The following is a 24417-nucleotide window of genomic DNA, read 5'->3' on the forward strand; positions in this document are numbered from 1 at the left end:
TCTATTCCCGAAATATCCCGTCGACGTCGTTTTTTTTCTTCGTCGCAATAAGGTATCTGTGATTCATATATATTATATCGCTTCATTCCACGGTACATTTTTCTTTGATTTCGTTTTCGTATTTCTTGATTCTTCTAATATATATAATCCTACGCGCGTTTTTTCCATTGTTTTTTTTTTTTTCATCTTTAATCATTTAAGGTCAAATCTACACATTACACGTTTGCGGAAAATGGAATTCAATTTGTTATAATATCTCGCGAGGAGGAAGAATGGGGCGGGGGTGATAAAACCAAGAACTAAACACAAATCTTCCTCCCTGTTTCCCGGTTTTCGTTTCGCGCCTTCTGTTTCTTCTTTCTTTCTTTTTTTTTTTTTTGTTGCATTCACGTTGTTTCGCAGGTCACTTGTCGCTTTTCTGAGGGAGATTGCATCTTCTATATCTTCTTTGTATTGTTTTCTCGTTGGTTGTTTTGATGCGCAGCTGTTTTAAACTTTAAATGATTGATCTGTTGTTTGGTTATTTGAGTAGTCTGAGAAAATGGGGATTGGTTATGATGGCTTTCTGTTTTTTTTTTGGTAATTGTAGTAAGTAGATAGTGAAACTCGCATCTCTGTCTCTAGTAGTTTATGTGCTAACTGGTTACCTGGTTGTCTCTACTTATTTCGTTAAATTTTCTACTTTGTGTTTCAGAGTTAGTATCTATTTATTCTTCTGTTCTGTAGATTAGTTTGTGTGATTGGTTGCTTCAACTGCGTATGAGTGTGAGTGAGATACATATATGTCTGTGACTGTATTTGTGTGGGCTCGCTTCTAAAAACAGGTTCCGGAGAAATGGCGCATTCAATCGTGTGTTAGTCCGATACAATCAACTTGAAAAGTTGTCTGCCGTCCCAAAAAGAAAAATCTAGGAGCATTTTGGTTTTGTATCCACATAAAGGTAAAGGGAGATGCCCTAATGCACACGTGTCGCTCCCTTCCCGGTTCGAGGATCGGGATCGTCATGTGCAAATGTAAATTATGCCAACAACAAACAGTACGCATCGAGCGGTCAATTCAGCGACGGTGTCCGCGAGTCGTTCCAGTTGACCTCGATGTTGGGCCACTTGGTCTGCAGGCAGGTCAGCATCGGATCCGACGGGTTGCACATCCGCACGTCGCTCTCCAGCTGGATGGCGTGGCCCTTGTTGTAGCGCACCCGGTTGTCGCAGTTCGAATTGGGGATCCCGTTGTAGTGCAGCAGGTCGAACGTGTCCGGAACGGACTTCTTCTCCGTCGGGAAGAACTCGTTCATGAAATCGTTCAGCAGGATGATGCCGAGGCTTTCCGGGTCCAGCTTCTTGCGCATGAGGTCCACGCTGCGAAATGAGGGGTTGAAAATGAGTAAGAAGTGGTTGGAAGGATTAGGTCATCTCCGCGAATCCGTCCAGAGATTACAGGACATCTCAAGAAATTCCTTCGGATATATCTTCTTGAACACCTAAAGAGATTCCTCCATCCACTTTCCCGAAGGTCACTCTTCAAACTCCTACCGATATACCTCCAGAAACTCCTCAGTGAATCCTCCAAACATTTCTCTGGAATCTCAGGAAGAGCTTCCGGAGGAAACTCTTGAAGCGCTTTCGAAGGAATCTCTGGAAGAGCTTTAATAGGGTTCCCTGCAAGAGCTTCCACAGGGATCTCTGGAAGAGCTTCCGCAAGAATTTGTGCAAGAATTTCCGCAAAAATCTCTGGAAGAACTTTCGCAAATCTCCGGAAGAGATTCCTCAGAAATTTCTGGAAGAGCTTGCACAAGAATCGCTGGAAGAGCTTCCACAGGAATCTCTAGAAGAGCTTCCACAGGGATCTCTGGCAGAGCTTCCACAGGAATCTCTGGCAGAGCTTCCAAGAAATCTCTGGAAGGGCTTCCAAAGGAATCCATGGGAAAACTTCCGAAGGAATCTCTGAAAAAGCTTCCGAAGGAATCTCTGAATACGCTTCCGAAGGAATCTCTGGAAGAGCTTCCGAAGAAATCTCTGCAAGAGCTTCCAAAGGAATCTCTGGAAGAGTTTCAAAAGAATCTCTGTACGAGCTTACAAAAAATCTCTGGGTGGGCTTTCAAAGAATCTCTGAAAGATCTCCCAAAGTAATCTCTGGAAGAGCTTTTAAAGGAATCTCTGACAGAGCTACTAAAGGAATCTCTGGAAGAGCTTCCAAAGGAATTCATGGGAAAGCTTCCGAAGAAATCTCTGAAAAAGCTTCCGAAGGAGTCTCTGAAAAAGCTTCCGAAGGAGTCTCTGGAAGAGCTTTCGAAGAAATTCATGGGAAAGCTTCCGAAGGAATTCACGGTAAAGCTTCCGAAGGAATCTCTGAATAAGCTTCCGAAAAAATCTCTGGAAGAGCTTCCGAAGGAATCTCTGGAAGAGCTTCCAAAGGAATCTCTCGAAGAGCTTCCAAAGGAATCCCTGGAAGAGCTTCCAAAGGAATCTCTAGAAGAGCTTCCAAAGGAATCTCTGGATGAGTTTCAAAAGAATCTCTGGACGAGCTTCCAAAAAATCTCTGGGTGGGCTTTCAAAGAATCTCTGAAAGAGCTCCCAAAGTAATCTCTGGAAGAGCTTTTAAAGGAATCTCTGACAGAGCTACTAAAGGAATCTCTGGAAGAGCTTCCAAAGGAATTCATGGGAAAGCTTCCGAAGGAATCTCTGAATAAGCTTCCGAAGAAATCTCTGGAAGAGCTTCCGAAGGAATCTCTGGAAGAGCTTCCGAAGGAATCTCTGGAAGAGCTTCCGAAGGAATCTCTGGAAGAGCTTCCGAAGGAATCTCTGGAAGAGCTTCCGAAGGAATCTCTGGAAGAGCTTCCGAAGGAATCTCTGGAAGAGCTTCCGAAGGAATCTCTGGAAGAGCTTCCGAAGGAATCTCTGGAAGAGCTTCCGAAGGAATCTCTGGAAGAGCTTCCGAAGGAATCTCTGGAAGAGCTTCCGAAGCCGAGGAATCTCTGGAAGAGCTTCCGAAGGAATCTCTGGAAGAGCTTCCGAAGGAATCTCTGGAAGAGCTTCCGAAGGAATCTCTGGAAGAGCTTCCGAAGGAATCTCTGGAAGAGCTTCCGAAGGAATCTCTGGAAGAGCTTCCGAAGGAATCTTTGGAAGAGCTTCCGAAGGAATCTCTGGAAGAGCTTTCGAAGGAATCTCTGGAAGAGCTTCCGAAGGAATTCCTGGACGAGCTTCCAAGGAATCTCTGGAAGAGCTTCCAAAGGAATCTCTGGAAGAGCTTCCAAAGGAATCTCTGGAAGAGCTTCCAAAGGAATCTCTGGAAGAGCTTCCAAAGGAATCTCTGGAAGAGCTTCCAAAGGAATCTCTGGAAGAGCTTCCAAAGGAATCTCTGGAAGAGCTTCCAAAGGAATCTCTGGAAGAGCTTCCAAAGGAATCTCTGGAAGAGCTTCCAAAGGAATCTCTGAAGAAGCTTCCAAAGGAATCTCTGGAAGAGCTTCCAAAGGAATCTCTGGAAGAGCTTCCAAAGGAATCTCTGGAAGAGCTTCCAAAGGAATCTCTGGAAGAGCTTCCAAAGGAATCTCTGGAAGAGCTTCCAAACGAATCTCTGGAAGAGCTTCCAAAAAATCTCTGGGTGGACTTTCAAAGAATCTCAGAAAGAGCTCCCAAAGTAATCTCTGGAAGAGCTTTTAAAGGAATCTCTGACAGAGCTACTAAAGGAATCTCTGGAAGAGCTTCCAAAGGAATTCATGGGAAAGCTTCCGAAGGAATCTCTGAATAAGCTTCCGAAGAAATCTCTGGAAGAGCTTCCGAAGGAATCTCTGGAAGAGCTTCCGAAGGAATCTCTGGAAGAGCTTCCGAAGGAATCTCTGGAAGAGCTTCCGAAGGAATCTCTGGAAGAGCTTCCGAAGGAATCTCTGGAAGAGCTTCCGAAGGAATCTCTGGAAGAGCTTCCGAAGGAATCTCTGGAAGAGCTTCCGAAGGAATCTCTGGAAGAGCTTCCGAAGGAATCTCTGGAAGAGCTTCCGAAGGAATCTCTGGAAGAGCTTCCGAAGGAATCTCTGGAAGAGCTTCCGAAGGAATCTCTGGAAGAGCTTTCGAAGGAATCTCTGGAAGAGCTTTCGAAGGAATCTCTGGAAGAGCTTTCGAAGGAATCTCTGGAAGAGCTTCCGAAGGAATTCCTGGACGAGCTTCCAAAGGAATCTCTGGAAGAGCTTCCAAAGGAATCTCTGGAAGAGCTTCCAAAGGAATCTCTGGAAGAGCTTCCAAACGAATCTCTGGAAGAGCTTCCAAAAAATCTCTGGGTGGACTTTCAAAGAATCTCAGAAAGAGCTCCCAAAGTAATCTCTGGAAGAGCTTTTAAAGGAATCTCTGACAGAGCTACTAAAGGAATCTCTGGAAGAGCTTCCAAAGAAATTCATGGGAAAGCTTCCGAAGGAATCTCTGAATAAGCTTCCGAAGAAATCTCTGGAAGAGCTTCCGAAGGAATCTCTGGAAGAGCTTCCGAAGGAATCTCTGGAAGAGCTTCCGAAGGAATCTCTGGAAGAGCTTCCGAAGGAATCTCTGGAAGAGCTTCCAAAGGAATCTCTGGAAGAGCTTCCAAAGGAATCTCTGGAAGAGCTTCCAAAGGAATCTCTGAAGAAGCTTCCAAAGGAATCTCTGGAAGAGCTTCCAAAGGAATCTCTGGAAGAGCTTCCAAAGGAATCTCTGGAAGAGCTTCCAAACGAATCTCTGGAAGAGCTTCCAAAAAATCTCTGGGTGGACTTTCAAAGAATCTCAGAAAGAGCTCCCAAAGTAATCTCTGGAAGAGCTTTTAAAGGAATCTCTGACAGAACTACTAAAGGAATCTCTGGCAGAGCTTCCAAAGGAATTCATGGGAAAGCTTCCGGAGGAATCTCTGAAAAAGCTTCCGAAGGAATCTCTGGATAAGCTTCCGAAGAAATCTCTGGAAGAGCTTCCGAAGGAATCTCTGGAAGAGCTCCCGAAGAAATCTCTGGAAGAGCTCCCGAAGGAATGTATGGAAGAGTTTCCAAAGGAATCTCTGGAAGAGCTTCCAAAGGAATCTCTGGAAGAGCTTGCAAAGGAATCTCTGGAAAGGCATCTGAATGAATCTCTGGAAAAGCATCTGAAGGAATTTCTAGAAGAGCTTCCAGAGAAATCTCTGGAAGAGCATCCAGAGAATCTCTGGAAGAGCTTCCAAAGAAATCTGAAATTCACCAGGAACTCTTTCTGAGATTCTCTAAGAAAACCTACCGTGCTTCCTTCACAAATTTACTCAGAAACTCTTTCAGAGATTCCCCCAGGGACTCTTTCAGAGGTTTCTCCAGGAACTCTTTCAGAAATTCCTCCAGGAACTCTTTTAGAAGTTCTTCCAGGAACTCTTTCAGAGATTTCCCCAGGAACTCTCTCAGATATTTCTCCAGGAACATTTTCAGAAGTTCCTCCAGAAACTCTTTCAGAGATTCCTCCAGCACCTCTTTCAGAGATTCCTCCAGAAATTATTTCAAAGATTCTTCCAGGAATTATTTCAGATTCCTTCAGGATCCCTCAAATATTCCTCCAGGAACTCTTTCGCGGATTTTTCTAGAAATTCTTTTAGTGATTCCTCCAGGAACTCTTTCAGAGCATCTTCCAGGATCTCTTTCAGCGATTCCTCCTGGAACTCTCAGAGGTTCCTCCAGGAACTTCACAGTACCATTCCGAAAACCGCACCCCATTAAGAATACTCACTACTCCGGCTCGCTGACCAGATCCAGCGCGCACAGCACGTCCTGCAGCAGCGGGCTCGGTATGAAGTTGCTGCCCTCGGTGTCGAACTGCCGGAACACCCGCCGGGCCACCTCGCTGGGCGTTTCCGGCGACACTAGCCTCCGCTCGTTGCTGAACAGCACCGTCAGGTGCGTCTCCGAGCCCATCACCCAGACCGGGTTCTTCGGGTTCTTGTAGAAGAAGCCAACGGTGCAGTACTGCATCTGTTCCATCAGCGTGATGAACCCGATGTCCGACTGCTGTGTGATGCCTTTCAGTTCTGGAAAAAAGAGAGGGGAAAGGTCCTTTAATCTGAAATCAATCGGAAAGATCTAGAATCGTACTTAATCCACCGACATCCTGTTCGTTGTCCCAAACGTAGGGAACGGCCCGCCCCGTCAACATGAGATTGATCAGTGCCTGACTACCGTATCCGTACGTGCCGTGTATCAGCGGTTCAGATGTGTCCGACACCTCACTTAGTACGTTATCCACTCCCTGTGCGAAAAGACGAGATTCCTGTTAACTCAAAATCACACTTATCCTAGTTCTGAAATTCCAACCTTCGTCAGCAGAACCGTATACAACAGAAGTAGCACTCCGCACTCGTCGGCCAGCACGTGAAAGTTTCCGGCATAATACTTCTCGACGTCGTCGATCTGTTCCAGCTCGCTGACGCAAAGCCGCTCGTGGAACGTTTCCGGATTCAGCTGATCGGCCGCGCCTTCCAGGGCTTCTGCCGCCGCCACCGACGCCGCCCCCTCCTCCATGGTGTTCTGATTGACTAAATCCGAGGCAGCTGCGGTGGCCGTCATGGCGGCATCCACCCCGAGTTCCAGCTGCTCGTGCGACGGCACGTTCTCCAGGGCGTCCACCATCTCGGCATCGCCATCTATCTCTTCTGGGAGGGCTGCCGCGGACGACGAGGGGCAACCTCCGACGCCACTGCCGGCGGCCGCCTGCCGGTTAGCGCGCAGGCTAACGATCCGGTACTTGGAGGATTTGCATTTCATCAGAATCTGGCAGATGGCTTGGATGAGCAGGGTTTTGCACTTGTCCGGGGTTAACTGCGGGAGAAAATGATGGGAAAGATGTGCTATGAGATACATTGATAAATTCATCGGGAAGAAATAATATTTGGATAGCCTCAAAATATTCTGCTCCTCAAGCCTGATAAACCCTAAGCTTAGGTAGGTTATAGATGTGAGTTGTTAGCTTAATCAGATTATCAGCTATACGAATACGCATAAGGCATCCTTCACAGTGTATTCTGTGCTTTTTCACATTTGAGCGATTTGATGCCTTAGCTACTATTTTTTCGTACTTAAATTCGCAAAAAGCTTAATCCTACGTAGTTTGGGTAGCGGCCAAACCCATACCAAGCCCAATGGGCGCTAGTTCAATAACCTATCTTTCGTAAGGGGAACAGACAGACACTGGTAAAAAAAACGAGAAAACCGAAAACTGAGCCCAAAAAGAGCGCTAAACCGAAAACAGCGAAACGTAGGAATTTAGGTAAAGCCTTCGTTATAAAAACGGAGGTAGCGAAATACGCCGAGGTTCTGAAGGCGATGCGAAGTACGGAGAAGGCGAACTAGGATTGGCGAAATGATCCTAGACTTAAAGAAGGACGCCAAGGAAAAGGGTGCAGTATATAAGCAACTGGCACAAGAAGTACTTGGCGACGAGCTTGATGTAAGATCCCTTACTGCTGAAGCGACGTTCCAGTGTAAATATCTGGATGAGGTCACCGACGCAGCGGAGGTCTCGGCTGCTCTCAAAGAGCAGTGTGACATCGACGTAGCCAGTGAGGCCATCCACCTTTGAAAGGGCTGCCGATCGCAGATGAAGGAACAATATCCGTACTTACGAGTTTTACCAATTGAGTCATACAATCGCGCCCGCCCTCGGATTTTGACCGGATTGAAGCACGCTCATGTCAGCCTTGTCCTGCTGAGTCGATAAGGCAAGTTGGAACAGCCCATAGCTATAAAAACAAGACTGGGATGGACCATATGTGGTGGAAGCGATGGTGAAAGCACTCCAAACATGGTGCATTCACCTTTCCATGTTGGCTCGCTTGACGATCATTCGGATGAAGATTTACATCAAGCAATGAAAGAATACTTTTCTCTGGACAGTCTAGGTGTGATAGAGCCAAGTGAAGTTCTTCTTTCCTCGGACGATCAGAGAAGTTATAGAATGCTGGAGTCGCTAACCAAGTTTAATGGCGATCGTTACGTAACAGGGTTACTTTGGCGCTACGATGACATTCGTCTGCCGGATAGCCGACCGATGGCGCTCCGTCGATATCACTTGCTAGAGAAGCGTATGAACAAGGATCCCGACCTAGCCATAACACTGAACCAAAAAATAATGGAATAGCGAAGGGATACATTCGACTAGAGACGTTCCGATACTTCCGATATATCGGAATATCGACATTTTGCATTCGATATTCGATATTTTGGTATCGATATTTTCTATTCAATATATCGGTGGTATCGATATTTCCTTCCGATATATCGTAAACCAATATTTGGATGACAATTGTAGGGTTTTCTTAAAAACAATTGATTTTTGAATATTTGAATACCAACCTACCAATTGTTAAATGATGTATCGTAAAAGAAGATATTCATGTATATATCGATCAACATTCCGAAAATATTGAGGGTTCAAAGAATTGTTTGCGAATCGTAGGAAACTACACGTCAGTAAACTAAGCGATACAAGAATTTTTCGCCCTTCAAATATACCTATCAAATGATATTGCAATATATCGATATTTTGATTCAATATATCGGTGGTATCGATATTTCGATTCGATAAATTTATTGAATCAAATATCGATACTTCGCAATATCGGAACGTCCCTACATTCGACAGCTAACAAAGGAGGAGGAGAATCAACCCGTACAACGTGTTGGGTATTTGCCGATATTCCCAGTGATCAACCCGAACAAACATGGGAAGGTAAGGATTGTGTGGGATGCAGCAGCCAAATCTTTCTGAATATCATTGAATTTTGCTCTATTGAAAGGTCCCGATCAAATGGGTTCACTTTTTTCTATTCTACTGCAATTCCGTGAACATCGTATTGGGTTAACGGGCGCCATACGTGAGACGTTTCACCAAGTAGAGAATAGAGAAGAGGATCGTTCATGCCAGCGGTTTTTCTGGAAGGACAAATACGGAGAAGTCGCCGTGTTTGAGATGTGCGTTATGACTTTCGGTACGTCCTGCTCGCCTAGCAGCGCACGATTCGTCAAAAATTTGAATGCGGAGCGATTTATTGGAAAATATTCACAAGCGGTCGACGTTATCATCAAGCGACATTATATAGACGACATGCTCGAAAGCGTAAAAACCGAAAAGGAAGCGATCCGCATTGCAAATCAAGTCAAGGAAATAAATTCCCAAGGCGGGTTCGAAATCCGAAACTGAATAACAGAGTGTCTACTCGTTTACCGAAATGAAATTCCCTGATATTTCCAGGTTTTTCCAGGTTTTATAAAAATTATTCCAGGTTCAAGATATACTCTAATTTTATATGTCTAAAACAAATTAATAACAAATTTTAAAGTGTTTTCGATTTAATACAGTGATTCCTTACCTTTTTGGGACTACGGCCACTTTCAAATTCTACAAACATTTCGCGGACCCCTGAACATGAAGATTCTTGAAATCAAAATTTATGGAAACGAAGGATTTCTTTGATATCAAACATCATTTATAGAGATTTTGTTTTAAGTTCTCTCTAGAATTTTAAAAATATACTTACGAAAGCCAGTCTTTGACAGGATAGAAATCACTACAGAGGATCATTGCCTAGCTGTAGAAATCAAATGACAATGAAAACAGGAGTCTACTAAGTATTTTGCTAATGAACATTCCAGGAGGATCTTGATCAAATTCTACACAAGTCTAGAGGTGAAATTCTTGGGAAGACTCATATTATTCTGCCAACAATTCTTCCAAAATTTTCACAGGAATCCGTGTTCAAGATTTTATCAAAAATCATATTTGCAAAATTTCATCAGGTGTTTCCAAAGTAGGTATTTTAGCAGATATCCACAAAGATCTTACTACCAAACAATTTTTCGAAGATTTTGTTAGGAATCCAGCCAACATGCTTTCAAAGGCTACATGATAATTGACTTCATAGCCCAACTGAAACCGTAGGAAGCATTTCACAATGAATTGTCGAGAACCTTGTCAGTTATCCATCAATAAAATCAAAAATATGCCAAGAATTTTCTGTTCATACCTCGAGAAACTATTTTAGTTCAAATTTTCAATAAATGTTATAACATTTTGCATGGACTTCATTATACAATTCATTGGAAACCAATCAATTTCCAATGAATTGTATAATGAAGTTTGCTTCATCAATTCTACGTGTTATATTGAACTAATGTGAATCTTCTTAGGAAAATGTCATTAAAATGTCTAGAAACATTTATGTATATCTATATATCATTTATGTATATTTGTCAAGTAACTTGTAATTGATAACTACCGAAAAGCTAAACATTACATATAATTTGCAATTGGATTAGATGGACAAATTGATGTGAAGATTTGCGAAAAAGTTACACGTCTTCTCAGTGAGAATCGAACTCACGACTCCCCGATCTCTAGTTGGGGCGCGTTAACCACTACGCCATGAGAGGACTCATGAACGCAGAAGTTAACCTGAATTCGATTTCAGCTCAATAATCACGTGGTCGCATTGGATTGTAGGCATTGGATATATATAGAAAGTGTTGTGTTTGGATGGGCATCTAATTCTTCCGAAAGAGGTGCACTTTGCGAAAAAGGACCACGTGTTTTCGGACATGTTCCGAATTGGCCACATCCCCCGGGGCACCTGGAACCTACTATAAAGTGGTTATGGCAGCCGGTGATGCTGGAAATGCTTCGGAAAGCATAACCTTTGAAAATAATGAAGTTTGATGCCCATATTGATATGGTTCCGGATATGTTCCTAATTGACCACATCCCCCAGGGCACCTGGAACGTTCTATAGAGTGGTCTGTGCATCTAATGGTTCTGAATACGCTGCAGGAAACATCATTTTTAAGGTTGATGTCCACTTGGATATAGCTCCGGATAATATTTACATGATTGGAAATACAAACATGACTGACCATGCTTTCCGGAACCAGTTTTACGGAAATGGTCATATTTCTGAAGATTTCCAACCAATCTTAATGCGTCCGGTGGCATTCAACTTCCTATTAGTTCTAGTTTCTAGGAAAATTGCAAACATCTATCTAACTTTACACCGCACAAAAATACAAGCGACAGAAAAAATGACATTTGGACATGACCTCAGAAAATCCGGAACATCTCCGGTGTCCAGTGGCCAATATGCATGGCCAAGGAAGTTCCTAAAACTGGACCAAATTTGCCGTCGACTGCTTCCAGATGCATCCAATTTCATTCATTTTTCATAAAGTTATAAGCATTTGAATTTGGGCAAAATTTTGCCTATCTCAATCATTTTGCCTATCCCCTGTACTGCCCATATTCGCATAACAGTCCCATGTTCTATGGGATTTCCTATAAACATGGGACTGTTATGCGATTATGGGCAGTGTATATACCCATCTAAATTAACACAAACAATTCGTAAAACTTTTGGATCCCGGATCATTTTTTTATAGTAGAAACACGGATTATCAAGCCCCTGGGTACTTGCGTTCGACCGTATAACATTTAACTGTGGTAATATAAAGAAATGATAAATTTTTGCATTTCATTCGAAAAAAATCTAAATTAATCATGATAGTTACGAAATTTTAAATTTAAAGTTGTTAAAATTACTGTTTACTTTTTGAAAATCGTTTTTTTTTTTTCTGAAATTAAATATTTTTCATTAATTACATTAAAATGTGCATGGTGAATGAGTTTCTTGAAAATATGAAATTTAGACACCTCTTTCCAGGAAAAAAGAGATTAAAAAGTAACCAAAAAGAGACAAAACAGTAATCAAAAAACGAAACCTAACAGGAGCCAGGACAAAATCGTTTGATCAGCCCAGACATTTCTCTTAAAAATATTTTTAAAACTTTAACATTATATTGTCGTTTTCTGTAAGAAATGCCGTCAGCATTCATAAGCTCCCACAGGTGGTAAAATTCAAATGTTATAGCATAGAAAATGCTCGTTCGCTTAGATTTAGTATGAATTGGAAAACATTTTTCTTGATTGTTGATTCTAAATACTGAATATTAGCAGTTCTAACTAGTGATGCATAATATGAGCCAGGAAATGATGTAGATTTCTGCCATTTTAAGCACTGGATTAGACATTTCAGGCAATAGCACTAAGGATAACATTCATAAAACATCATGGTTCGTAAATTTCATTTTTTTTAGCCTACACAAATGGGTAAAAAACTTGGTGTGGAGCGAAAAGATTTCATGTCTCAGTTACCTACTACAATGTAGTATCACAGCTTAGCTTAGCTTAGCTTAGCTTAGACTGACTACACATATCAATGGTTGCTATTCCGTGATTCACCGTGGTCAGTGAAAATGCACAAAGAATCAACTAGAAGATCGGCTGGGATTGGCCATAATCTTCTTCATTGTGCATAATTCAGTGCCTCTATTTATACAGGGTCAATAACGGCGCCGGCCACGTCCTTGCAGTCAGGTGGGATTGGGGGAAGGAATGTTAGTGTGTAACCTTTGCTATTTGGAGACCGTGTTTGCCTCTGCATCTCCACAAAGGTTACTGGGAGGGATGTTTGTTAATGGGGAGGATCGTTGGGTCACAGGATTCATTTTGATAAGCGATTAGACCATGATAAATAATTATTTGTAAATATAATATTTTCATTTGGTATGAACAATATCTATGTAGAGAAAAATTATGCCGACACTTGAGGTGACGGACCTTTCAAAGTTTGTTGAATAAAGTGAACCTTTCGCAAGTATACACTCGTAGTGTCGAACCATTCAAAGTTTTTTTTAATTACAAAAATAAAAGTAAAAGGAAAAAAAGATTGGACGTAAATAATTTATGAATCAGAGTTTATGTCGACACTCACAGTGACGAACCTCTCATAGTTTGTTGAAAAATCATATTTACGTCTCACCGTTGTAACGATCAAAGGTGCAATCATACATATTTTATAGATTAGAAATAGTAGCATGAAACGAGCTCACCAATTGATCCGTCATCCTTGAGCAGTAACAATCCACTTTTAGCTTCTCTCGTTTGCTCGGCTATATAAAAACACACAGAGAAAATGGGCGCGCGACCCGAGAAGGAAAACAACTGACGACTGCTCGGACATTCTTGACGCTTTGCCCAGGAGCAAGCGTCAACGTCGAAAGATCAAAAAGAACTTATCGAACACGCCACTTTTTCATTTTCACTCGACCGACGCGCGACATGTTTGATCCTGCCCTCATCGCCGGCCCCCGCAGGAGCAAGCGTCAAGGTCGAAGGATCAAACACAACTCCCTACTACAATGTAGTATAAAAAAAAAACTCCAAAATAACATAAAACTTGAGCAGCAACTTATTTAGAGATGAAATATGCTTCCAAATCAGCACAACTATCATGGATGAATGATCGGTGCAGGGTGTCTCGAAAGTGTAAACTATCTGAAAAGCGCCTTTAGGTTTTATTTATTGATCCATTCCTAATTCCTTTTTCCACTGTCCATAAAAGGGCATTGTACCCTTATTTCCAGCTCCAACACTGTTATTTTTTGGCAGTAATATGTGACGCAATGTTAACTTTCGCCAAATCATGCAATACAAATGCATTTAGTTGAAAATCTCTTGATTTTGCGCGCTGACCCGTAATATGTCACAATTTGAAACGTTGAAATGTTCAAAGATTCCCTGAAGCAAATTATGAAGGAACTCCTGTAAGCATCCTATGAAAAAAATGCAGAAAGAATTTCTTGAAGAATTCCTGATAAAATCTCTGGAGAAACCACAAGGGTATTTCCTGAAGCTGTTCTCGAGAAAAACGAGAAGAAATTTTGCATCTTAGTTATCTGCATGCAAGATAAGGAAAAAAGAGACTTTAGAGACAATTTTGGTTAAAACAGAGACTTCAGACACCTTCTATCAACTTTTTTCAGACTTTCAGACTTTTTCAAGACTTGTATAAAAATGGTATCTAAAAGAAACCTGCTATCACCCCTAGATATGTTAATCCTTGACCGAATAAATTTAGATCATGTTTTGATAAGCTCATTGTTGCGTCCACGCATTCGAACATTTGAAAGGTGTAACGTGTTCGGTGTTAAATACAAACCCTTCGTAAATCATGGTTCGTTTCAACTGAGTGAATTGAGTGAATATTGAGATCTCGAGTAATAAAATAAGATCAGATTGATCTGTGACTCCAAAGTGAAAAGTCGAGTTTTTAAAGTTATTGGAAAATCCGAAACAGTGAAGTAGAAATTTTTATTTGAGTAATAATAACTGAATTTAACACTCATGAAATTTCATACTCGAATGGATCCTCACTGAACAACTTATATAGTATTTTGAGAGCGGCGCAGCCGAATTTTTTTTTTCGAATGGAAGATTTTTCTGGCAATTAATGATAGCTCTGGGTTCCTTTGGCGTGAACATATTATACCATGAATTGCTGCTTCAAAATAATTTCCCTGATTTAAGCATAAGCATAAGCATAGATGACCGTACAATTCGTAGTTGCTACTCCGTGATTGATCAGAACAATCGAAGTTGCACAGGGAATTAATGAATGGGGCTTGGGATTAGCTTACCATTCTTCAATGTGCACAAATTGAGAGCTCAAATTTTAAAAGTCAATAACGGCGCCGGCCACGTCCTTACGGTCATCGGGGAAGGGAAGGAATGTTAGTGTGACTACCGTTGTTACTAGAGACCGAGATCACCTCTGCATCTCCACGGTTGTCATGGAAAGGATAATGGGTTAGTGGGTAAGGTATAGATCTGGGAGTCACCAATGGTAGGTGATGCGATCCATGATATAATTACGCCTAACCGAATTCGCGAAATAATTCGATAATCGCATTGGACGCCGGACAAGTGTTCATCACTCGCCCTCGCAAGAGCAAGCGATACGATCAATAGATCAAACACAACTAACGGATCACGCAACATTTCACTTCACCCGACCGACGCGCGACATGTTTGATCCTGCCCTCATCACCCGCCCCCGCAGGAGCAAGCATCAAGGTCGAAGGGTCAAACACAACTAACGGATCACGCCACTTTTCACTTCACTCGACCGACGCGCGACATGTTTGATCCTGCCCTCATCGCCCGCTCCCGAAGGAGCAAGCGTCAAGGTCGAAGGATCAAACACAACTCGCTTCAAAATAATTTCCCTGATTTTGATCAAAATTCCCCGAGAATTCCAGGTTTTTCCAGGTAGTAGACACCCTGGATAAGTAATTCAACGACTAACGATCGCTAAGAGAAGACGAAGCAAAGGTAAAAATTGTTGATCTATTTGCTGAGGTGGCTACAGAGAAAATGCTGGGGCTGTGGTGGTGCACTGAGCAGGATACATTCACGTATAAAGTAGGCTGTACGCGCTACGATGAAGCACTCCTACAGGGTCGCCGACGCCCTTCAAAGCGAGAAGTTCTTAAGGTGCTAATGTGTATCTTTGACCCTCTCGGATTGATCACCCATTTTCTGATCTATCTAAAGGTCTGACTTCAGGAAATCTAACGATCAGGAACTCAGTGGGGTGAAGAAATCAATAATGCCTTATTTGCTAAATGGCAAACGTGGCTGCGGGTACTACCAGAAGTTGAAAGTGTTCAAATACCACGATGTTATAACCTGGGAGGGAGAAACCAATACAAAATTTCTGTACGTCATAGTGAGCCGAGATTCCGCTGTCACGAACTGTCACTGTGAGCCCAGATCTCAAACATTGGACTAACATGGAAAAAGCGCGTAACTGATTAAAACACATTTTCGCATTTCATCAAAAGTGACAAAAATTGAATGAAAATCAATTCATGCACATAATGCAAGTAATGTCACGTGAACACCTTTCAACTGATTGAATATAAAGTATTGATTAACGCATGGTTTTACTTTTTCCAATGAAAATTAATATTTGGTGCATAGAAAACTGTGGCCCTTTTTCCATGTTTGTCAGGAAAGATCGAAAGTACACAACAAAAGAAAACTAGCGATTTTTCCCAAGCCTGCCTTGATTGTTGTTGGCAAGCTGGAGTTATCTTGCAGTTCAAACAAACTTTGTTCTATATTTCGTGTGTAGTATCGGTGCCTTCCTCCCAGGTTATAACCATCAAGGTTTCGATCGAATAATTAAGCTACACACGTTCGTGGACTCCAGTGAAAACGGATTCGCAGCATTATCGTATCTGAGGTTCTCCGATGGTACTCATGTGGAATGCATTCTCATCACAGCAAAAACTCGGGTTGCTCCTCTCAAATTCCAGTCCAACCCTAGGCTTGAGCTGCAGGCCGCAGTTCTTGGTGCGAGACTGGCACAAACCATTGCTGAACATATAAACCTGAATTAACTAACTGTGTACACTGTGATACAGGAATATTATAATCTATCGCTACTGAACATTGAGAATTCGAGTTTCCCTAAGCGGTGGTTATAGTCACGGAAGTACCAACGTTGGTTCGCAAACCTAACAACAGGATTTATGAGAATATGAGAAACTAAATAAATAAATAAATAAAATATAAATAATAAATATAATATAATATAATATAATATAATATAATATAATATAATATAATATAATATAATATAATATAATATAATATAATATAATATAATATAATATAATATAATATAATATAATATAATATAATATAATATAATATATATAAATAATAAATTGGTGGGTTCGATAAGCTTTGGACAAAGTTAGAGAACGATTTGCTTAAGGCAGGCCTGCCAAACCTTTTTCAACCGCGGGCCAAATCTCAGGAACAATATTATGCGGCAGTGCGCATCGTACCTTCGTGCTGTGCGTACACGAATTTTCTCAGTTCTTGGAAGTTTTCTTAAAAACTACCTAAAGCAATTAAACAGTACTTCACAAACACACAAACACAAACAGTACTTTTCAGTGCTAAAATTAAAAACGGTACTTTTCAGTGCTACTTAAACAGTACTTTTCAGTACTATTTTTCTACTATTGATCCCTTTACGATCCTTGTTTGGACCCGTGCCTTCGATTTTTCGTTGGACCCGTTGGCGAAAGCTAGCGGTGGTAATCCTTCTTGGACACCGTCTAGGGGAAAAAACCTCTCGAAGGTCACGTCTTTCTCGTTTATTAACTAAACATGGTATCAACAACTAACAAAAGGAAGGGTGAATCTCTGAATTCACTACTTCCTTCCAAAAAAGTGGGTTTTAAAACTGTCACTACACGTGGCAAGAATGGAAGAAAGGACGCTTCTCCGGAATGCGAAGTTTCTTCCAAGGGTGAAATGAATAATTGTATCGAAATGAGCAATCAGTTCGATGCTCTAGACAAATTTTCCGAACACCAAATCGAAGCAGCCTCTAGCCCAGGCTCTTTGATTCAAGTGAGGAAGCAAACAGTGCCGCCTATCGTGGTCAGTTGTTCCGAATTTGGGGGATTTAGGCAGGAGATCTTGAACTCCATTAGGGGAATCAAGGTTTCCTTCCAAATCGCAAAGAAAGGCGACTGTTGCGTTTCGCCGGAAACTCTTAAAGATCGCGAACTTCTTCTCAAACTTATTGAAGAGAAGAAGCACAATTTTTTTACTTATGACGACAAAACTGAACGTTTGTTCAAAGTTGTCTTGAAAGGTCTCTCAAATGACTATAAGTCACCTGAAGAGATCAAAAATGGAATTAATGATTTACTTGGATTTTCCCCAGTCCAAGTAATCATTATGAAAAAGAGAACCCAATCTGGCATTGTTTGGAAAGGGCTTTCTCAAGAATATTATTTAGTTCACTTCAACAAAAAAGAACTAAATAATATTAAAGCTTTAGAAAAAGCTAAACTTATGTTCGATGTCCGTGTGACGTGGGAACATTTCCAGAAACCTGGAGGAAATTACCAGAACCCCACTCAGTGTCGTCGGTGCCAAAAGTGGGGTCATGGTACAAAAAATTGTCGCATGGATGCTAAATGCATGATTTGCGGAGGTTCTTCTCACGCTAAGGACGACTGTCCTGTGAAAGAAGATACCAGAAAGTTTGAATGCGCCAATTGCAAGGGCCCTCACAAAGCTAACTTTTGGGAATGCATTTCACGCAAAAGAGTCGTTGTGGCTCGTGCCAGGCAGATGAAGGATAATATCCGTTACGATAACGGTCGTTTCTGGAATTCGCCTGGTAGAGTATCGAACAATGCTCATTTTTCAGTTAACGATCGCTTGATTAGGAATCATACCCACCAGGAAGATCATAATCATGCTCATTCACAAACAAATTTTAATCCGTCGGGTAGCCGTTCGAATCTTTCAATTTCGAATGTATCTACCCACGGTAAATCCTTTGCCGATATCGTAGCAGGTAATTTGAACTCTTCCCCTGTTCGTTCCATGAGTACCCATTCTACTTGTTTCAAATCAAATGGAAAAAAACCCTACCGCCACAGGTAACTCCTACCCCGCTTCTTCGTCTACCGAAAATTCCAATGGGAAATCATCAGATGATATGTCTGCCTCTGATTTTAATTTTCTAACTGAACAATTCTCGCATAACTTGTGATCTCGCCCTAAAAGCCATTGGTAACCGAGTGTGTAGGTCCTTATTTCTAAGCAAATGAATGGATTAGGATAAAAACTATCACAACTGGGAGATAGAGGAGGATCTTTTCTTGATGATAGGATTGTTAAATAACGTGCAAACCCATTTATTTGCTCGGTAACAACAAGCTACACACTCGGTTACCAATGGCTTGTAGGGCGAGATCACAAGTTATGCGAGAATTGAATCTAATGATTGATGCAATGTTCAAAGCCACCACTATGACTGAAGCAGTCCAAGTAGGTGTAAAATTTACTAATCAAATTGTTATTGGATTACGTTTTTCTGATGGATCCAAATAATAATTTAAATATTTTAAATTGACTTGCGAAAATTGACTCGCAATAAGCCAAAATTTTTTGTCATTGGTGACTTTAATGCCAAACATCGGTCATGGAATAATTCTCAAAGTAATTCCAACGGCAGAATTTTATTTGATGAGTGCTCTTCAGGATATTTCTCAATTCAATACCCTGATAGCCCTACATGTTTTTCCTCTTCTAGAAATCCATCTACGATTGACTTTGTCTTAACCGACTCTAGTCATCTTTGTAGTCAATTAGTTACTCATGCTGATTTTGATTCTGATCATGTCCCTGTTACATTTCAAATATCGCATGAAGCGATTCTCAATCCTATCAGCTCCACTTTCAATTATTTACGAGCCGACTGGAATATATATGAAACGAATGTTGACTCTAATCTTGATGTTAACATTTCTTTAGAAACTAAAATTGATATTGACAATGCTCTTGAAACTTTAACAAATTCCATTGTTGAAGCCAGGAACATTACAATTCCAAAATGTGAAGTAAAATTTGAATCCGTGATTATAGACGATGATCTTAAACTCTTGATCCGTCTTAAAAACGTGAAGAGAAGGCAATTTCAGCGCACTCGTGATCCTGCTATGAAAATTATATGGCAGGATTTGCAGAAAGAAATCAAGAAACGTTTTGCAGATTTAAGAAACACAAATTTTGAAAATAAAATTTCTCAATTGGATCCTGGCTCTAAGCCCTTTTGGAAATTATCTAAAATCTTGAAAAAACCTCAGAAGCCAATACCGGCATTGAAAGAGGAAAACAAATTATTACTAACTAATTGCGAAAAAGCTCAAAAACTTGCTATGCAGTTTGAAAGTGCGCACAATTTTAATTTAGGACATACTAGTCCAATTGAAAATCAAGTTACTCAGGAGTTCGAAAATATTCTCAATCAAGAGAACGTTTTCGAAAATGCCTGGGAGACTGATTTGGAAGAAGTGAGAACTATTATTAAAAAAATCAAAAATATGAAAGCTCCTGGCGATGATGGAATTTTCTACATCCTCATCAAGAAACTTCCAGAAAGTAGCTTATCATTTTTAGTTGATATATTTAACAAATGTTTTCAATTAGCATATTTTCCTGACAAATGGAAAAATGCTAAGGTTGTTCCAATTTTAAAACCAGACAAAAATCCTGCAGAAGCTTCTAGCTATCGTCCAATCAGTTTGCTTTCCTCCATCGTAAACTTTTTGAAAATGTTATTTTGAACAGAATGATGGCCCACATCAGCGAAAATTCAATTTTTGCCAATGCACAGTTCGGATTCCGCCATGGACATTCGTCCACTCATCAACTTTTACGTGTAACAAATTTGATCCGTTCCAACAAATCTGAAGGCTACTCTACTGGTCTTGCTCTTCTAGACATAGAAAAAGCATTCGACAGTGTTTGGCATGAAGGTTTGATTGTTAAATTGAAACACTTTAATTTTCCAACATACATTGTTAGAATAATTCAAAGTTATCTGTCAAATCGTACACTTCAGGTTAATTATCAGAACTCCAGATCTGAAAGACTTCCTGTAAGAGCTGGTGTTCCCCAAGGCAGCATTTTGGGACCAATATTATACAATATTTTCACATCTGACTTACCTGAGTTACCTCAGGGATGTCAAAAATCTTTGTTTGCGGATGACACAGGCCTCTCCGCCAAAGGACGAAGCCTGCGTGTCATCTGTAGTCGATTGCAAAAAAGTTTGGATATTTTTTCTTCATACTTGCAAAAATGGAAGATTTCTCCTAATGCTTCCAAAACTCAACTAATAATATTCCCACATAAACCAAAAGTTCTTTATTTGAAACCTTCAAGTAGACATGTTGTCACGACGAGAGGGGTTCCAATAAATTGGTCAGATGAAGTTAAGTATCTAGGACTCATGCTTGATAAGAATTTAACTTTCAAAAATCACATTGAGGGCATTCAAGCCAAATGTAACAAATATGTAAAATGTCTCTATCCCCTTATTAATAGAAAATCAAAACTTTGCCTTAAGAACAAGCTTTTGATATTCAAACAAATTTTCAGGCCAGCCATGTTGTATGCTGTACCAATATGGACTAACTGTTGTAATACCAGGAAGAAAGCTCTGCAGAGAATTCAAAATAAAATTTTGAAAATGATTCTGAGGCTTCCTCCCTGGTATAGTACCAATGAGTTACATAGAATATCCAATGTTGAAACATTGGAACAAATGTCAAATAAAATAATCAATAATTTCAGGCAAAAATCGTTACAATCTTCTATTGCCACGATTAATGCGTTATATGTTTAGGTTAAGTTAGGTTAAGTATATTCAAAGCGTTTTTTTCTCTTATAAGCAGGTGAAATCAACTCACCTGTAAAAAATCTGAACTGCCACGGCAAATGAAATGTAATATGTTATTAATAAAATGTTAATAAAATCTTAGATTTGTTTTACCAAATTAGGATGATAGTGTTGTCTAATAACACAGAACACCTAGATATAAGAAATAATGAATGTAATGTTTGGAATGATACTAATAAAGAAATAAAAAAAAAAAATTATGCGGCGGGCCAAACTTTTTTTTAATACAGAAATACCAAGACGTTAGTGTGATGAAATAAAACTTACAAAAAAAAAAAATCTTATGGAGAAATATCAATAGTATTTCTGCTTCTATGGAATTGTGCTCATGATTATGCCTAAATCCAGCCCAGGATTCTTTTAGAAATTATTCACAACTAGTGGTCCCGGCAAACTTCGTCTTGCCATCAAGTAGGCTGTTGAAAACCGCTACGAATCGTCCCATACAAAATGACAGTTCCGTTCACTCTCATTTTTCCGACATTCCCGGTGAATATCATGGAACTTTTATACACACAAACACGTCGGAACCCTTGACAAACAAAATGGAGAAAGAATCATCCAAATCCGCTGACCCGTTCGTAAGCCATTTCGTGACATACAAACACCATTCCATTTTTATTTATATAGATTCTGTGAGAATTTTGCTCTGAATCTTATAAAAATCATTCTCAGAATTCCATCAAATTTTTTTCCTAAGATTCTGCTTGTATTGTTTGAAAATACTGACAAGAATTTAATAAGATTGAAGTCCAGGATTTTACTATAATCAAGCGTAGGATTCTGTGAAAATTGTCCCTAATATTCTGCAGAACCCCACTCTACAAATATCATTAAATCCTGATCTAGAATCTGAAGAATTCTCTCCTACTCCGAATTCAGTGAGAAATTCATTCTGTGAAATTCTACTAGGATTCTCTTACAAAATTGCTCTTTGTGCGGATTCTGCCTAAGTTGTCCGTAAAATTTATTTCACAATCCTGTATTAAATTTTAAAAGCTGTTAACCTATCTCTGGATCTGCCTTATACTGGCTTCAATCTTTATCGTGTATAAAATTCATGCTCGAGTGTTTTTAAAAATGCACCTCATGATTTAGTAAGATAGCGTTTGCCCTAAATATTTTTGCCGACAATTTTTATTCAGATCTGATATAAATTTAGTTTTGTCCATATAATAGAGAAAAGTGTTTTTGGGAGATTCCTCGTACATATTTAATCCTAATAAAATCTAGCATTCATTTTCACTGGAACATTTTACAGCATTTAAGAAATCAAGCAAATTTGTATGGATAAAAAATATCCACAAAATAAAATATCTCAAAACAAAATTAAAGAATCTTAAGTTTGAATAATCAGCCTTAAAATGTTCAAATATCTAGTTCTAGAGTTTCTATAGCAGTGAAGGGGCCAGATATAAGAAGAATCTTCAAGCTCTTCGCGGGCCGCACAAAATGGAGCGGCGGACCGGATGCGGCCCGCGGACCGTACGTTGGACAGGCCTGGCTTAAGGTGGCACACTTACCCCATATTTCGCTATGCGCAATTAATCAATCTTGTTTTTTGTACCATGTCAACAGTACCCTTGATCGCCAAATCTGTTAGGTGTATTGTATAATAGTTAAAATTACTTACAACTGTAGCCGTCACTTTAATGAATAGTGAAGTCAACCGATGTTTTATGTTTTATTAGTAGACTATAGCCGTATTTAACTAACAAACTACTTATACGATTGCTTATCGGAGATTTTGAAAAATTATCAACAGAGCGGAAGTGATAAAAACTATAATCGTTTAATTATTTTAATGCATGTCGTAAATAAAGGAAATCTTGCATAACACGTGATCTGATCCTAAAAGCCATTGGCAACCAACGCAACCAAGTGTGTAGCTTGTTGCTACTGAGCAAAAGAATACGTTATTCAACAATGCTACGATGAAGAGAAGATCTTCCTCTATATCCCAGTGATAATTGAAAAAAAAAAACTGATTTTGTAGAAAAAGAATACTTGTAGAATTGAGACATTTCAAGACTTTTTAGTGACTTGCTCCAAAAATGTGACCGTCATTTAGAAGTGACTCGCTACCAGCCCTGTCATATAGATATAGGCAGGCAATTACATTATATTACCTACATTACATCTAGTAACGCAATTCAAAAGAAATTTACACAAGATTGAACAATAATCCACATCATGAATTCACATGTTACCCATCGAAATTGCACCGATGCATGTAATAATCATACATATTCATACCCCTTCCCCCCAAAAACCATATCTACTCACATCACTGAAGCTGTGGCCGGGTGTCTCCATGAGCAAAATCTTCAGCAGGTAGGCCTGCACCGGAGCGATTACACAACACGGTCCGCCATCGTGCTGGACCAGAGCCGACGGTTCGTGCTGGCTAAAATCGAACCCCTGGGACCACCGGCGGAACACTTCCGGTCGGATGCTGGGACCCCACAACAGCTGCCGGATGTCACGCAATTCACCCTCCAGCAGCAGCTGTTGCTGTCGATTGGAAGTGGATGTTCCGGCTGCCGCAGCTGAATCGGTTCCCTGTTGCTGCCCCTGGTCGGAACTCGTTTGTCCCTGCTGCAAAGAATGCTCGCCCATCGTTCCGCTTCTTGCTGCTGCTGCTACTTCCTTCGGCGTCGCGACGGCAATGGCCTTCGGCAGAATCCAATCCCTTAAAAAGCCAAATAATGTCACGGCAGCAGCACAGAGGAGGAAAAAGCCCACGCACCAAATCGGCAACACTTTTACGGATTCGAAGTTTTCCTTTCCTGTTCCAGAGGAGCGCAGCTGAAGGCGCTCTTTATGGGCAGAGGGCGATTCTTCCCGAAAATCCGTTCCGGGTACCGTTCGACACACGCACGTCAAACGAGGATGAGGTCAAAATTCGATTTTTCCGCTGCCAGATTTTAGTATCACTCACTGCGTTTTTCTAGCCCCGTTTTGGCACTTCTCCACCTCCTTTCACCGCCACACCACTTTCTTCAGCTGTCACTACGAATCTCGCGGAACACGAACACGACCCTTGAGACGCTTCTGTCCTAATCCGAAAGATGTTTGGCTGCTGTTCAGGATTTTGAATAAAGGCAACGCAAATCAAAATCACTTTTCTGCTTCGAGCAAGGGAAAATATCGTGTTTCACGACGGACAATCCGGACAATTTTGTTCGATCCGCGAATTCACAGATGCTTGATTTTTTTACACTGATCTGACACACGGGAGTCGAGAAAGAATGCACCGCTGCCACAGAAAAATGCATAACCAACAA

The 24417-nt window shown here is 40.6% G+C and overlaps 1 protein-coding gene across 2 annotated transcripts; it reads right to left on the reverse strand.

Annotated features, from left to right (window-relative positions):
* Positions 1-97: 97 nt before the first annotated feature.
* Positions 98-24417, reverse strand: LOC5571980 (ubiquitin carboxyl-terminal hydrolase MINDY-3 homolog). Of its 2 annotated transcripts, XM_021856768.1 has the most exons (6): positions 23880-24417; positions 23417-23822; positions 6279-6782; positions 6060-6213; positions 5698-5995; positions 98-1359 (listed from the first exon to the last, which is right to left on the reverse strand). In XM_021856768.1, exons 2-6 carry the CDS (start codon positions 23747-23749, stop codon positions 1053-1055), a joined length of 1596 nt encoding a protein of 531 aa, XP_021712460.1. In that variant the 5' UTR covers positions 23750-23822; positions 23880-24417; the 3' UTR covers positions 98-1052. The 2 variants fall into 2 exon arrangements, with proteins under 2 accessions (XP_021712460.1, XP_021712418.1); XM_021856726.1 differs by having other exon boundaries at positions 23417-24417.

The sequence above is a fragment of the Aedes aegypti genome, chromosome 1 (assembly GCF_002204515.2).
Source record: "Aedes aegypti strain LVP_AGWG chromosome 1, AaegL5.0 Primary Assembly, whole genome shotgun sequence".
Lineage (NCBI taxonomy): Eukaryota > Metazoa > Arthropoda > Insecta > Diptera > Culicidae > Aedes > Aedes aegypti.